Source organism: Nycticebus coucang, chromosome 12, assembly GCF_027406575.1.
Source record: "Nycticebus coucang isolate mNycCou1 chromosome 12, mNycCou1.pri, whole genome shotgun sequence".
NCBI lineage: Eukaryota > Metazoa > Chordata > Mammalia > Primates > Lorisidae > Nycticebus > Nycticebus coucang.
The window spans coordinates 112,563,117-112,578,239 of NC_069791.1; the positions used below are offsets into that span (position 1 = coordinate 112,563,117).

Sequence of the window (15,123 nt, forward strand, 5' to 3'; positions counted from 1 at the left end):
TGAAAGCGCTGTGTTAAATCAACCAACAGCTCGATCCAAAGGCACCACACAGAACACACAAAGGCAGAGGAAAGGTCTTTGTTATTTTGCCCGGTTTCATCATGGCACCAGGGTGGGTGTTGTTTCCCTCCAGTGATCTTAGTGATAGGAAAAGGCTCCCAGACCCCGCCATGTCTCCCTCAGCGCTTTCAGAGCCAAAGGCCAACTGAGCAACAGGAAGGTTAAGAATCAAAGGGTGCGCTGTGAGTCAGAGGACTTTCCAGAGAGGGCCTCCCACAGCTGGAGTGGGGGAGATACTGGCTTTAGGTCTGGTTGGTGGACAAAAGCAGATTCAGTGCTCAAGATCCAACTGTTTCCTTCTGGAAAAACATGGAATGAATGGGGAGCATTTGCAGAGAAAGAGGCAAGATTCACAGAGACACCTGTTATCAGTTCCCAAGTGGAAATACATGGTTAGATACATTTTAAAATCTAGAGCTCATAAAAGGCCACATTTTCTATCAATGTCTACGTCTGATATAAAACTTCTATGATCTTGGACTCTGGTCCACAAAGAACCAGAATAAGCTGAGGGAGAAACTGTTTATATAGAGAGCTTTGTGAGAAACACACTTGATTGTGACAAATTGTTATTTCCTTAAATCCTGTTCTTTTGATGAATCCTTTCCCTTATGGTAACTAGATCTCAAAAATTATTAGGCTTTATGAGTTCAATACAGTCTTGTCCTTTATAGGAAACGCGCCATTGGGTACCAATGTAAACCTTCATTTGTGACTCAGATGCATAGGGGCCATCGCTGAGCTACTAGCACTTCCCTTTCTAGGGGGACACTGACAGCCTGGGCAGGTTAGCTCTGCCCAGCGAGACTGGAATGGAACGACAGGTGGAAGAAGCAACACATTAGCTCAGGTTCACAGGTCCTGGGGTCAAACCACAGCTCTGCCACTCATTGGCTGGAGGCCTGGAGCCCATTGCTTCTCCTCTCAGTCCTCCATCTAGTCATCTAGAAAATGGGTTCTTCACAGTGTCTAATCCATATGGTCATTGTGAGGATCACAGGAGCTACCTAAGGTTAGACACGTGAGCTGGTATCATCACCATAATTATCATTTGACATAAAGCAATGAAGACCTTTTCCTAAAAGGAAGAACATGTTTATTTCTCTTGCATCTGCTCAGGATACATCTTGCCCACCAGTGACATCCTGGAGACAGCATTTTGCTATGTAGCACCAGGCATTACACAGCTTTTGAGGGAGAAAACAGCCACGCTTTTTATTTCTGCTGTCTAGGGACAGTAGGATGCGCCGCCAGAACGCGATGAGAGACAAAGGTCAGCGTGGAAGACACTCCTTCCTGAGTGGGCGAGGTCAGCCCCTCACTTGGCAGAGTGTTGCTTGTAAACCTCCCGGAACTCCTGCATGTCGTCCAGGGACCCCAAGATGAACGGCGCCCTCTGGTGAATGTCAGTGGGAACGATGTCTAGCACAGCTTCCTTCCCAGTGGTGGTAGCCACGCCCCCCGCCTTCTCCATGACATAGGCCATGGGATTACAATCATACAGCAGCCTCAACTGGAAAACAAGACCAGAGCAGCCGCCTCATACCCGAGGTATTACATAGAGAGGGGACTTGTCCTGTAGCAAAGTAGTGCAGAGCTGGTGGCAGTAACCGATAGTCCCTCTTTCCTACTATGAGGTTGTGAAAATTCCCTCCCAGCCTGTGTTACATCCGAAAGGAAACGGTTAGCCATTTGTTTAAATTCAGCCATTCATCAGGCCAGAACCCGCAGTAGATTACCTGATGCAAATTCGCAACAGACCACCTGGATGCAGAATGACATTTTGGCAGAACTGATGAGTCCCTTCTCTTTATAGCATGGAAACTGGATTTAATGAGTGACTGTTTGTGTGTTTTGGATGGAGCTTAGGCTATTCTAAAAGCATCAGAAAAATCCATGGTAGTGTCTGGCTGCAGACATCTGGAAAGCAGACTGGCTCCTCCAAACAGTATAATATTGTTTGCAACTCTGTATGCATTCCCTTTACAACTCTGCTAAGGCCTGAGGGCTGGAATTTTGTATGTTATACATCTTGGCAGTTACATTAAATATTAACTTTTTACTGTTATGCATTTTCATGCAGCCTGCCTACTGAGAGAAAGCTTTTTGCAGGTGTTTCCTGACTCTATTTTCACGTAGGTGTCATGGCCAGATTGGAAAAACTGGGGGGAATAATGAAGGAGCCTTAACATTTGTGTTCAGGAACAATTTTTGGAGGCATTGAGAAATGTGCTGTAAGGCAGGCTAATTTGATAGGCTGGGGTGCGTGAGGTGCTGTGGCAGAAAAGGCATTCTAAATAAATAAGGGTGTCTTCAGAAGACTGGAGAGCAGCTGCAGCAAACAGCTCTCACTATACCCAAATATATAGATGTCTAACTATCTTAAGGCGAGTAGGGGACTGTCTGTGTCAGCTCTTGCCATTTTCTCTTGGAAGAAGAAAATCCAAATGATAAAGTCAACCAGACTAATGAGTGTATGACAATGAGGTCTTTTCTTCTCTCATGTTTAAAAAAAAAAGAGGTGAAAATAAACTAGACACAATACGCAGCGGGCACACTGCCAACCTGGGGGGAGGAAAGCAGGTGCTTCTTACCCAGGGTGAGACAGCAGGTCAGCAGTAACAGCTCACCTGAAAGCTATAGGTTTTCCCGGCGATTCCTTCCTTCCCTAAAAGGTAGCATTTCCCAAGTAGCAAATGTCACCTCATTAGTCATTTCTATTTTATGCTTTTTGAAAACAACGAAAGAAGACTCCTATTTGGGATACGTATTGGATTAGCTGCTTTGGAAATGAGCCTGGGCTGTTTCATTTCCCTTTGTGAATGGAATTCACCTTGCCCAAGCCAAACCATGTACCCGCTGGAGGCTCTCTGGATGCTTAGTCCCCCTCCTGAGCATTAATTCTCTTTCCCAAAGCACTGGAAGGACTCTCAGGAGATCATTTTTATGTTTAGTGGTATCGTGTGGCTTTACCTTTAATCTAGAAAAGAGTACACCACCGACATCCTTAGCAACTTATTAGAGCATAACAGCTACCATAACCTTTCCATCTTCCTAAATCAAATCCCTCAGGCTGAAAATGCAATCTACTGCTTGTAAGTCACTCTCCAGGCCATGTGCTTACCTTTCTGTTCAGACTCTTCTTAGTAGGGGGGTACAGAAAGATCCCACCATAGACCAGAGTGTGGTAAACATTGGCCACCATGGAGCCCACATACCACGTGGCACAGTGAGCTGAGTTATCCTGCAAGGTTAAGAACAGCAATGACCAGGGTTACAGAAAATAAAGAAAGCGAGTTCCCTTTGCGTCTCCTGTGTGTGTTTGACTCCACAGCCATTCACTGTGCTTGGGGCTGTGCTAAGAAGTGTGAAGCAGGAAGTGGAACAACGGAGACAGCTCACAAGAGGTCACATCACCCACGGAAACCCTGAGAAAAGTGTGGTTGACTCTGGCTATGGGGCAGGCCTCACAAAAAATGTGCCATTTAGTAGCACTGTAAAGGTGCAGAAGGATTTCTGCCAAGCTAGGGAGAAGATACTGCCCAAGGCAAAGTTTAGCAACATGGAGAAGGGAGCGCTGCTGTCAGTGGGCTTGTAGGAGGGGACTAGAGAGAGTGTGCGCAGGGTGGAGGAGGGAGGAGAATCTAGGGAAAGTGAAAGGAGATGATTCAGATGGAGAGAGAGCTTGCAGCCCCAGCTCTCAGGAATACCAATGTCATGGGAACAATATTTGAGCCTCATCCTCAGAAAACAGCTGGTGTCTGTGGGTTTTAAGGAAAGGTATGACAAAATCAGCTATTCCCATGCAGAGCCAGCTCTACCATCAGCCATTTCTCCTCTTCATAGTCACTAATTTGTACTTCTACAGAGAAATACCAAGACAAGGGTATCTCGGTAGGAGAACCACACTTTATACCATCTGGGAACAGGGGCCCATAGAGGGGAAAATGCCTCATTGCCATGCACTCATTCGTCCGGTTGACTTTATTATCTGGATTTTCTTCTGCCAAGAGAAAGTTGCAAGAACTGACACAGACAGTCCCACATTGACATCTCAGGACAAGAATTCCAATCCCCAGTACGTAGATGAGAACTTCATTGCAGCCTTGGTGCAGATTGAAATCCAACCACCTCCCATCCTTGCTTTCTTTCACTTCAAAGGTGAATCATGAATCAATGAATTTCCACATACCTTAAGAGGCCTAAGTGAGACCCTTTAATACAAGGGTCCCTTCTCCCCTCAGAGGAAACCCCCCTCTCTCTAGACCTGCCCCTGATGCCAGATGTCTGGACACGGCCTCAGCCCCATCCCAGACCCCTCATTTACTGGGGGGAACTTTTTCCTCTTAACATACTCAGTGACAGCAGGGTCAAAATTCTTGGCGTAGCCTTCATTAAGGCTGTAGATGTTACCTTTCTTTTTGATCTTCACATCCTTGTCCACCAAAATGAACTCTCCCGTGTCCTTTAGAGACACAGAAGGGAAGGTCAGGAGATGACCAGCTGTCTCCCCCAGGTGCACTTCACTGTTCTAGGCTTGGGATGTGGCCTCACCTCACCCTGGGGCATGAGTGACTTCTGCCAAGTTCTCCAAGAATTGCAAGTAGGGGAGGGAGAGAGAAAGTGGAGAGAGAGAAAGAGAGAGAAAGTGACAAGGAAATGTGGGGGGAGGGGGAGAGGATGCTGCAGAAGCCATCGGGTGATAAAAGAGACTTTGACTTTGCAAGTCAGTTTAGTAAATCAAGAAAGAAACCTCGCAGAAATAGGGAGTGCAAGACAGCAAAACAGCAAAAGCCGCAAGAATAAGGCCTGTGTGCCCAGAGCGATGGAGGATGTGTGAGCCGGTGCGAAAATAAGACGCGAGTTGGTCCCGACAGCAGGTGGCTGTGGGAGAGATGGGTGACTGCAGGACCAGCCTCCGAGTGACACTGGCGGCGCCCAGGGCTGTTCTCAGCTTTAATTTCTATCCTGAGGCAAGTATTCCCTTCTGCGCTTTGCCATAGAACAAAGTAGAACCCAGAGTTTGGGTCCCAGCACGTTTAGCTTCAGACCTACGCTCAGTGACCAGCAGTTTTCTGGGCGCGCCTCCTCCCCCCACGGAGCCACAGCGCTCAGCGTGTGCCCTTGGGGTCTGGGTTCTCCAACGGAGGTTTAGGTTGGGGAAAAAGTGCTAAGTGACTACTGCTGGTCTGGATTAAGGATTGTTCTTTACCATTTCAGTAGATTTTGGGGGTCCACGTGCTTTTGCTACAGGGGTGAAATGTAAACTTCTGAAATGATGTCTCCCGCAGCTCCCGGGTGGACTGGACTAAGGATTCTCGTGGGCCCCTGTGTGCCACTGGTAAGAGGTCCAGCAGGGCTCCGTAGTGTAAGAACTGAGAAGAAAGGGGCCCCAGCCACATCTCCCCCAGCCATATATTCCCACGACCCAGACTGGTTCCTGCTCACATGGGTATGCCGAATCCAGAAAGCAGCCATCTCACAACCGGAGCTGGTGCAGAGCCCAGGAAGCTGTCCAGACACGCGGTCCCAGTACCCAGACCAGAGTCCCAGGTGTGAAGGAGAGAAGCCCTCCTGCTTATGGAGCCAAAAAGTAACTGTTCTTGGCGAGTTAAAGCCCTGTAGAGACGCAAGTAGAGCGGTGGTGGTGGTTTCAGCAGAAACCATCAGCCTGTCCTTGCAGCCCAAATGAAGACGAAGCACTTGGCCTCTCCTGGGAGAGCCTTGCCTTTCCCAGCAGCAGCGAGCAGGGGGTGCCGGTGGGACCCCAGCAGGCCTGCACTGCTCTCAGAGGGCAAAGACCACCAAACACACGAAAACTTACTCCAGTATACCGCCTCCAATCTACAAACAAGAAGAGATTTCATTTTCCCCACACATTCATCAACTAAAGGTAGCAGAGAAAGCACAACAAGAATGTCTGGGGTGGCTGGAAACGCCCGGCGAGGCACATAGCAGCAAACAAAAGAGGAGCCTGAACCTGCGTCCTGGCCTCAGATGAAACTTTGCTCTGGATCCCCCATCATTTCCCCTGAGGTCACCCCATTTGGAGACTTTAACTAGTGCTCTGACCCTACCCTGGTTTTATTTATTGAGCGCCCCAGGCTTCCAGGCAGGGGTGCGTCCAGCTGTGTAAGAGTGCCTGGGACTAAGGTTCCCTGTGTGCCACTTTGACCTGCCCCACCTGCTGCTCACACCCAGGGCTTACCCAAGCAGCCCTTCACCCACAGGGGTCACACGGGCTGCACCTTGCTCTCAGTTTGTCAGCCAGAAGCACCACATGCATAGCATGTTGCATTGATGACACCTGACAACACTGCTAACATTTTTAAAAGGGCATAAATCGAATTCATTTCCCCAAAAACATATAATGAAGGTGCCAACGTATTAAAGATTATTCTTTGGAGTTTGTGTTTCAATGGTGGGTTTCATTGTGCCAGGTATTAAAGAGATGACTTTTCTCAATTTACCTGCTTTGTTGATACTGTCACCTAACTCAATGAATAAATAACTCAAAAATTAGTAATGTATACCTTGTCATCTCCATCTCCCTCTGCATGGAAAAAATTATCCACAAATTAAAATCATTAATGAACATTTTTCATGGCACCATTGGCTCCTCTGTATAAGGTGACTTTTCTCAATGAGGTAGAGTAAGGGATTGTCTTCATATTCTTCTTTGAGTTGGTCAAAGCCTTGTCATGACTGCAAGAACAAACTGGAGATTTGTGAGCATGCTCACAGAACCAAATACATTTGGGAGCTATTTTTGAGGAAATAATATCATTCGCGGCTTTGGCTGGGACACTCGTTCATCTCAGAAAAGCCCCTGTTGGTGGGTAAGTAGGTAGAAAGTCTGGAAATGGACAGAGTGGGTGACTAACAGACCTCCTGCAGCTCCACCCAGCCATAATGAGATTTAGTTGGCTAGCATACTGTTTCCCACGTTAGAAACATTGTGTGCTTCAAAATCCAGTGTTTCTTGAACCATCAGAAGACTTGGCAGGCTAGGCCCTCGTCCCAATAGAAACTGTTGGACTCTGAGTTCACCCCAGCTCCCCCCACAGCCGCAGCCTGCCTCTCCAGCACATCCACTCACAGCCACCAGCCAAGGCCAGCCCCTGCCAGGTCTCTCACCGGGTCCAGCATGAAGCCGTTGACACCGCACTCCATGGCAAGCACCAGCATGGTGGCGCTGCCATAGAGGGCATAGCTGGCTGCCACCAGTTTCCTGCCTGGCTGTAGAGCATCCTCCGAAGGCTCATTAGTTGATTTATACAGTAAGAAAAAAACCAAAGTATGTTTTTGTTTTGTTTTGTTTCATGGTTCTTTCTTCCAGTTCAAGCATTACCAGGAGGCATGATCTGCCACCCTTCTGATGAGATAGGGCGTCTTCCCAGAGGGGCCTCCCCCACACATCAGTAATATCCTGATTCTATTACCACAGAAGCCTTCCCACCAGACCCCACATTTCCTGAATCTGGATCCTTCTTTCCAATCAGCGTCCTTATTCAATTTTTGTAATTTGGTATTCCCTCATCTCTCCACTATCACTTCCAAAAAGGAGCATGCCTTCTTGCGAGCTCCCACTAATTTAATCTTATCATGGGAATCAACGTCTTTCACCTGCCTGCTCCATCTTCATAGGTATTGGTCTCTGCTTTATTTCACCACTTAGGAAATACAGGGAAGATACAGGGGGTTCCGGAGGCTTGAGGTTTTCGAAAAGAAAGTAGGCCTGGGGGCCATGAGCAAATACTCATGTCACCAACGACCTTTCCTCACAGAGGCAACCAAACACTCCTTTTGAAACTCTGCTTTTAGTTGTGGGGACGGGATATTTTTAAAGAATATCTCAAATTAACACATGTCTGGTAGGGGGTGACCAAGCTAGAGAGAAGTCTAAAAGTCATCTCCCATGAAATGGGAAAGTCTAAGTCATCTCCCATGAAAGATGTTTAGCTTAGAGAGAAGTTTAAAAGTCATCTCCCATGAAAGACGTTTAGCTTAAAGAAGGAAGTAGGGGTGGGGGAGCAAGAAAGCTATGGTCAAATATGTAAAAGAATCTTATTTTCTGATGTTCTAAAGACCACGTGAGCAATAATAGGATTTGGACTCCACCTATGGACAAAATATGATGGTGTCCCAGCATCTCAGGAGAACATGCTCCTTCTGACTATCTCAGCCAGAGCATAGGGCCCCTGGAGAGAGGTTACAGCAGGGGCCACATGGACATGGAACCATGTGCCCTGCCAGGTCCCTTTTAAGCCTTTTTCCAGGCGTGTGTGGCCATGGCCTGATGACTGCTGGAGGTCACAGTTACGGATTTCTCCCTGAGCATGTGTGCTGAATTCCAGCACAGAACCTTCTCTGTGGAGAGCCAGAAGGGTCTCCTTGGAAGCAAAATCTACATCAAAGTTTATGCCCCACAAGCCCTCAAATATTTTCAATCAGTAAAACTTTTGAAAACTGAAATGACTTTAAAAGCTGTGTCACACTCATCATCTCTTTTCATCTTTTAAATCACTCCAGGTTTATTGAGAAGACTGTGGAGACTCTTGCTGACAGCTCTGTCTGGCAATCACAGTTCAAGCCAGTATTGCAAGCTGGTTTTGTTGTTGTTGTTGTTCATAGCCAAAGTCTATCCATTTTCTCCTTAAAAGAGGCTTATATTGGGGTGGGGGGTGAGGTAGAAAATGGGTCTGGCAAACATCAGTGCTACTTTATTTTTTGGTTAAGACATTATCCAGAGGTTTTCTTCCATAGGAACGAATTTTGCTATACACCTTTCTTGCTATACTACAGATTTGGTACTTTGCAAGAAAAATTATTTCCCTCCATGTCTATAACAGGAATGGTATGTTTCTTGGCATGGCTTGGAAAACAGATGAATCATTGCCTTTGCCTTTATGGCATAAGAATTTCAACCTTTTTTTTTTGAGTCTCACTCTGTTGCCCTGGTATCATGTCATAGCTCACAGCAACCTCAGACTCCTGGGTTCAAGCAATCTAACTGCCTCAACCTCTTGAATAGCTGGGAGTGTAGGAGCCCACCACAATGCCTGGATAACTTTTCTATTTTTTTTTTTTTTTTGGTTTTTGGCCAGGGCTAGATTTGAACCCGCCACCTCCGGTATATGGGACCGGCACCCTACTCCTTGAGCCACAGGCACCACCCAACTTTTCTATTTTTAGTAGAGACAGGCTCTCACTCTTCCTCAGGCTAGTCTCAAACTCCTGAGCTCAAACAATCCACCCTCTTCCACCTTCCAGAGCATTCAAACCTTCTATTACTCAAATTGATTTTGGTGTGAATCTGCCTCTCACCCAAGACGAAGAAAAATGCTCTCTGATGACCAAAAACAAGTGTGCCACAGTGATGCTACTTTTTGTGAGTTTGAAAAGCAACTATGCACAGTATCAGACAATAAGTCACTTTTAGAGATCAAATACAAATTTAGGTATAATTTCTCCTTTTTGGAAACAGAGAGCTCACAGTAACCTCAAACTCCTGGGATCAAGCCACCCCCCTGCCTCAGCCTCCTGAGTATCTGGGACTATAGGTGCCTGCCTGGTACCACAGGCAGCTAGCTTTTCTATTTTTAGTAGAGACGGGGTCTCGTTTCACTCTTGCTCAGACTGGTCTCCAATTCCTGAACTCTGCTCATCCACCCATCTTTGTGGGTTTCACTTGAATAAGTCAATGCCTCTCTGGGTAGTATTCCAGAACAGAGTTCAACTGAATTAACTGCTTCATTTATTGAGATGTAGAAGCAGAGGTTTAGCCACAAGTCTGTGAGGTTTCCTTTCTAAAATAACAAAAGCAGATACTAAGAGGACGTATTGTGGAATGTAAAGGTCTTAGCAAAATAACTAAGAAAATGCTACAAAAGCTATATTAACTAATGTGATGAAAATGTGTCAAACGATCTATGAACCAAGTGTATGGTGCCCCACGATCATACTAATGTACACAGCTATGGTTTAATAAAAAAAAAAAAAGAGGACGTATTTTATATTTTATAATGTTTTATGATGGGTTCACAGATATTTATTTGGCTTTTCACCTGTCTTTATAATCGAGCCTACTCTCTCTCTCTCTCACACACACACACGCACACACGCACACACACACAAACTTAAAAACAAAAAGGAAAGAGAAGCTCTGGAGACAGCTCAGCTCCTGCAGTTTGAAGGCCCAAGGCAGGGTCTGGGTTCACCTCCTGCTTTCTACGACTCAGAGCAGGGCTCAGCAAACTTTTCCCACAATGGAAAGTTAGTATTTTAGTTTTGGGGTGTCATAGAGTCTCTAGAATAACTATTCAACCATGACAGAATAGCGTAAAATTAGCCAATGGCTGAGAGGAACAGGGTAGAGTCTCAGGAAGGACCTGTAAGAAGGAGAGGAGACCATTCCAGGAACTGGAAAGGCTTCAATTTGCAGAAAAAGATAAAAGACAGAGTCGAGTCTGAACAGGACTCAGCTCAGCTCTCACACAGTTTCAAGAGGCTTTCACTCCTTCCACCATGTTTCACTGTTATATTCTTTCTTAATGACCTAATGGATTTTTATTCTGCAATTAAGCCTGAAAAATGCAGAACTTGAATGCTGGCATAGTGGGTCATGCCTATAATCCCAGCACGCTGAGAAGCTGAGGCAAGAGGATCCCTTGATGCTGGGAGTTTGAGAACAGCCTGGGCAATATAACCAGACTCTGTCTCTACAAAAATTTAAAAAGTTAGCTGAGAGTGGTGGTACATGACTGTAGTCCCCACTACTTGTGAATATCTCTTGAGCCCAGGAATTCAAGGTCATATGAACTATGATTGTGGCACTGTGCTCCAGCCCGAGCCAAAAAGCAAGACCAAGTCTCTGTGAAAAAAAAAAAAAAGTAAAAGAAAGAAAACAAAAACTCAGGACTTGACATACAAATCTATTCAAGCCTCATTTGATTCGCATTCTGTCTGCTCCACCACAGCGAAATAGGACTGAATGTTGAACCTTAACTTTTTTTTTTTTTTTATCCAAAACCGGGTGCTTGATACATCTCATTTTACCTTTCTATTGTTGCCAAAAATGGTTCCAATGGACACAAGGCAGTTATTGTTGGAAGATCCATCAAGGAGATCAAAACAGACCACATATTAACTCCAAGCAAAGACAAAAGAAATACTTTTCAAAAATAATTATTTTTATTTTTATTTATTTTTTGAGGCAGAGTCTCAGTTTTTTGCCCAGACCAGAGTGCCAGGGCATCCGCCCACCTCACAGCAACCTCAAACTTCTGGACTCAAGTGATCCTCTAGCTTCAGCCTCCTGAGTAGCTGGTACTATTATGCATGCACCACCGTGCACAGCTAATTTTTCTATTTTTAGTAAAAATGGGGTCTCGCTTTGCTCAGACTGGTTTCAAACTCCTGAACGCAAACAATCCTTCCACTCCAGCCTCCCAGAGGATTACAGGTGTGAGCTACTGTGCCCAGCCAGAAATACAACTTTAAAATATTGTAACAAGATAGAGAGTATACACTATGTGTACATTGCAAACATTATAACAAGATACAAAATATACACTAAGAGAGTAAAAGTAGGAAGCTAGAGGAAAGTGCAAGAAACATGGGTGTTATTTATTTGTACTCTATCATGGAAGATATAAGGTGACATACTGAATGAATTAATATATATATGTTTATATACACACCAAAAGATAATTAAACAGAGAAAACAACACTTAGAACTGGAGGTATAGATGAGGATAATGGATACAGATAAATAAGTCATAGTTTTCTATGTCGTTGATATAGTCAAATCACAATCTCTTTTTTTTATTAAATCATAGCCGTGTACATTAATGCAATCATGGGGTACAATGTGCTGGTTTTATATACAATTTGAAATATTTTCATCAAACTGGTTAACATATTCACATGTACCCTTGTAAGATGCACCATAGGTGTGGTCCCACCAATTACCCTCCCTCCACCCAGCCTCCCCCCTCCCCTCCCTCTTCCCCTTCCCTTTTCTTAGGCTATAATTGGGGCACAGCTTTCATAAGAAAGCTATAAATTGGTTTCATAGTACAGCTGAGTACATTGGATACTTTTTCTTCCATTCTTGAGATACTTTGATAAGAAGAATATGTTCCTGCTCCATCCATGTAAACATGTAAGAGGTAAAGTCTCCATCTTTCTTTAAGGCTGCATAATATTCCATCGTGTACATGTACCACAATTTTTTAATCCATTCGTGGGTCAATGGGCACTTGGGCTTCTTTCATGACTTGGCTATTATGAATTGAGGTGCAATGAAAAATCTGGTGCAAATATCTTTGTTATAAAGTGATTTTTGGTCTTTTGGATATACATCTAGTATAGGAATTGCAGGATCAAATGGTAGGTTTACTTTTAGATCCCCAAATATTCTCCGTACTTCTTTCCAAAAGGGACGTATTAGCTTGCACTCCCACCAGCAGTGCGGAAGTGTTCCCTTTTCTCCACATCCATGCCATCATCTGTAATTTGGGGATTTTGTTATGTGAGCCACTCTTCCTGGAGTTAGATGATATCTCAAAGTGGTTTTGATGTGCATTTCTCCTATGATTAAAGATGATGAGCATTTTTTTCATGTTTCTGTAGGCCATGTGCCTAGATTCTTCAGAGAAATTTCTGTTCAAGTCTCTTGCCCACAATGAAATGGGATTACTTATTCTTTTCTTATTAATAAGTTTGAGTTCTCTGTGGCTTCTGGTTATCAAACCTTTGTCAGAAGCATAACCTGAAAATATCCTCTTCCATTCTGAGGGCTGTCTGCTTGCTTTACTTACTGTGTTCTTGGCTGTGCAGAAGCTTCTCAGTTTGATCAGCTCCCAGGAATGTATTTTGGTGTTGCTTCAATTGCTTGCGGAGGTCCTCCTCATAAAGTATTCTCCCAGGCCAATTTCTTCAAGTGTTTCTCCTGCACTCTCTCCAAGATTATAGTTTCATGTCTTAAGTTTAAACCTCTTATCCAGTGAGAGTCAATTTTTGTTAATGGTGAAAGGTGTGGGTCCAGTTTCAGTCTTTTACAGGTCGCCAGGCAGTTCACCTAGCACCTTTTGTGAAATAGAAAATCTTTCCCCCAATTTGTATTTTTGATGGGCTTATCAAAGATCAAATGATGACAAGTGTCTGGGTTCATCTCTTGGTTCTCAATTCTGTTCCATACATCTACCTCTCTATTTTTGTGACAGTAGCATGGTTTTTTGATCACTATAGATTTATAGTATAGTTTGAAGTCTGGTAGCATGATTCCTCCTGATTTGTTTTTATTTCTGAGTAATGTCTTGGCTATTAGAGGTTTTTTATGGTTCCATATAAAAAGAAGTACTATTTTTTCAAGGTCTTTAAAGTATGACGGTGGTGCTTTGATAGGGATTGCATTAAATTTGTAAATTGCTTTGGGTAATACGGACATTTTAACAATGTTGATTCTTCCCAGCCATGAGCATGGTATGTTTTTCCATTTGTTAACATCTTCAGCTATTTCTTTTCTCAGAGTTTCATAATTCTTTATAGAGATCTTTCATGTCCTTTGTTAGGTAAATTACCAACTATTTCATCTTCTTTGGCACAACTGTAAAGGGAATAGAGTCCTTGACTGTTTTTTCATCTTGACTACTATTAGTATATATAAAAACTACTGATTTGTGAGTATTGATTTTGTATCCTGAGATGCTACTGTATTCCTTGATCACTTCTAAGAGTTTTTTAGTTGAGTCCCTGGGGTTTTCCAGGTATGAAATCATATCATCTGCGAAGGGTGAAAGTTTGATCTCTGACCTTATTTGTATACCCTTGGTCACTTCTCTTGCCTGATTGTGATGGCTAAGAGTTCCATAACAATGTTAAAAAGCAGTGGAGACAATGGGCAACCGTGCCTGGTACCTGATCTGATTGGAAACATTTTCAATTTTACTCCATTCAATATGATATTGGCTGTGGGTTTGCTGTAGAAGGTCTTTATCAGTTTAAGAACAGTCCTTTCTATACCTATTTTCTTAAGTGTTCTGATCATGAAAGGATGCTGGGTATTGTCAAAAGCTTTTTCTGTATCTATTGAGAGAATCATATGGTCTTTGTTTTTCAGTTTATTTATGTGATGTATTATTAATTATTATTAATTAATTAATTATTAATGTAAATAATGTAAATCTATTATGTAGATTTACATATATTGAACCAACCTTGAGACCCTGGGATAAAACACACTTGGTCATGGTGTATAATTCATTTGATATGTTGCTGGATTCTGTTTGCTAGGATCTTACTGAACATTTTTGCGTCTATATCCATTAAAGATAATGGTCTATAATTTTCTTTTCTTGTTGGGTCTTTTCCTGGTTTGGGGATCAGGGTGATATTTGCCTCATAGAATGTGTTGGGAAGTATTCCTTCTTTTTCAATGTTTTGGAAAAGGTTAAGTAATATAGGTACTAGTTCCTCTTTAAAGGTTTGGTAGAATTCTGATGTGAAGCCATCTGGTCCCAGACTCTTCTTTTTGGGGAGATTTCGTGTAGTTGATTCTACTTCAGTACTTGATATAGGCCTGTTCAGCATTTCCAATTTTTTCTGAGTAAGTCTAGGAAGTTGGCATGCTTCCAAGTATTGGTCAATTTTTTTCAGATTTTTATATTTCTGAGAATAAAGTTTTTTGTAGTATTCATTAAAGATTCTTTGAATTTCTGTGGTGTCTATTGTTATTTCACCTTTGTCATTTCTGATTAATGATATTAGGGACTTAAATTTTCTATTTTTAGTTAGGTTGGCCAAAAGGTTTGTCGATTTTGTTGAATTTTTCAAAAAACTAACTTTTTGATTCATTAGTCTCTTGAATAATTCTTTTGTTTTCAATTTCATTTAATTCTGCTCTAATTTTGGTTATTTATTTTCTTCTGCTGGGTTTAGGGTTGGAATGTTTTTCCTTTTCCAGTTACTTAAGCTGTCCCATTAAGTTATTGACTTCATCTGTTTCCGTTCTCTTGAGGAAGGCTTGCAACGCTATAAATTTCCCTCTTAAGACTGCCT

The 15,123-nt window shown here is 43.3% G+C and overlaps 1 protein-coding gene across 1 annotated transcript; it reads right to left on the reverse strand.

The window, feature by feature from the left end:
• Positions 1–1,269: 1,269 nt before the first annotated feature.
• LOC128562074 (fructose-1,6-bisphosphatase 1-like) lies at positions 1,270–11,205 on the reverse strand (the record flags this gene model as incomplete). The annotated part of the gene is made up of 5 exons (XM_053556667.1): positions 1,270–1,573; positions 3,185–3,304; positions 4,388–4,525; positions 7,198–7,335; positions 11,119–11,205. Coding segments are annotated over 5 exons (678 nt in total), but the record flags the coding sequence as incomplete, so codon positions are not given.
• Between the last annotated feature and the right edge of the window lie 3,918 nt (positions 11,206–15,123).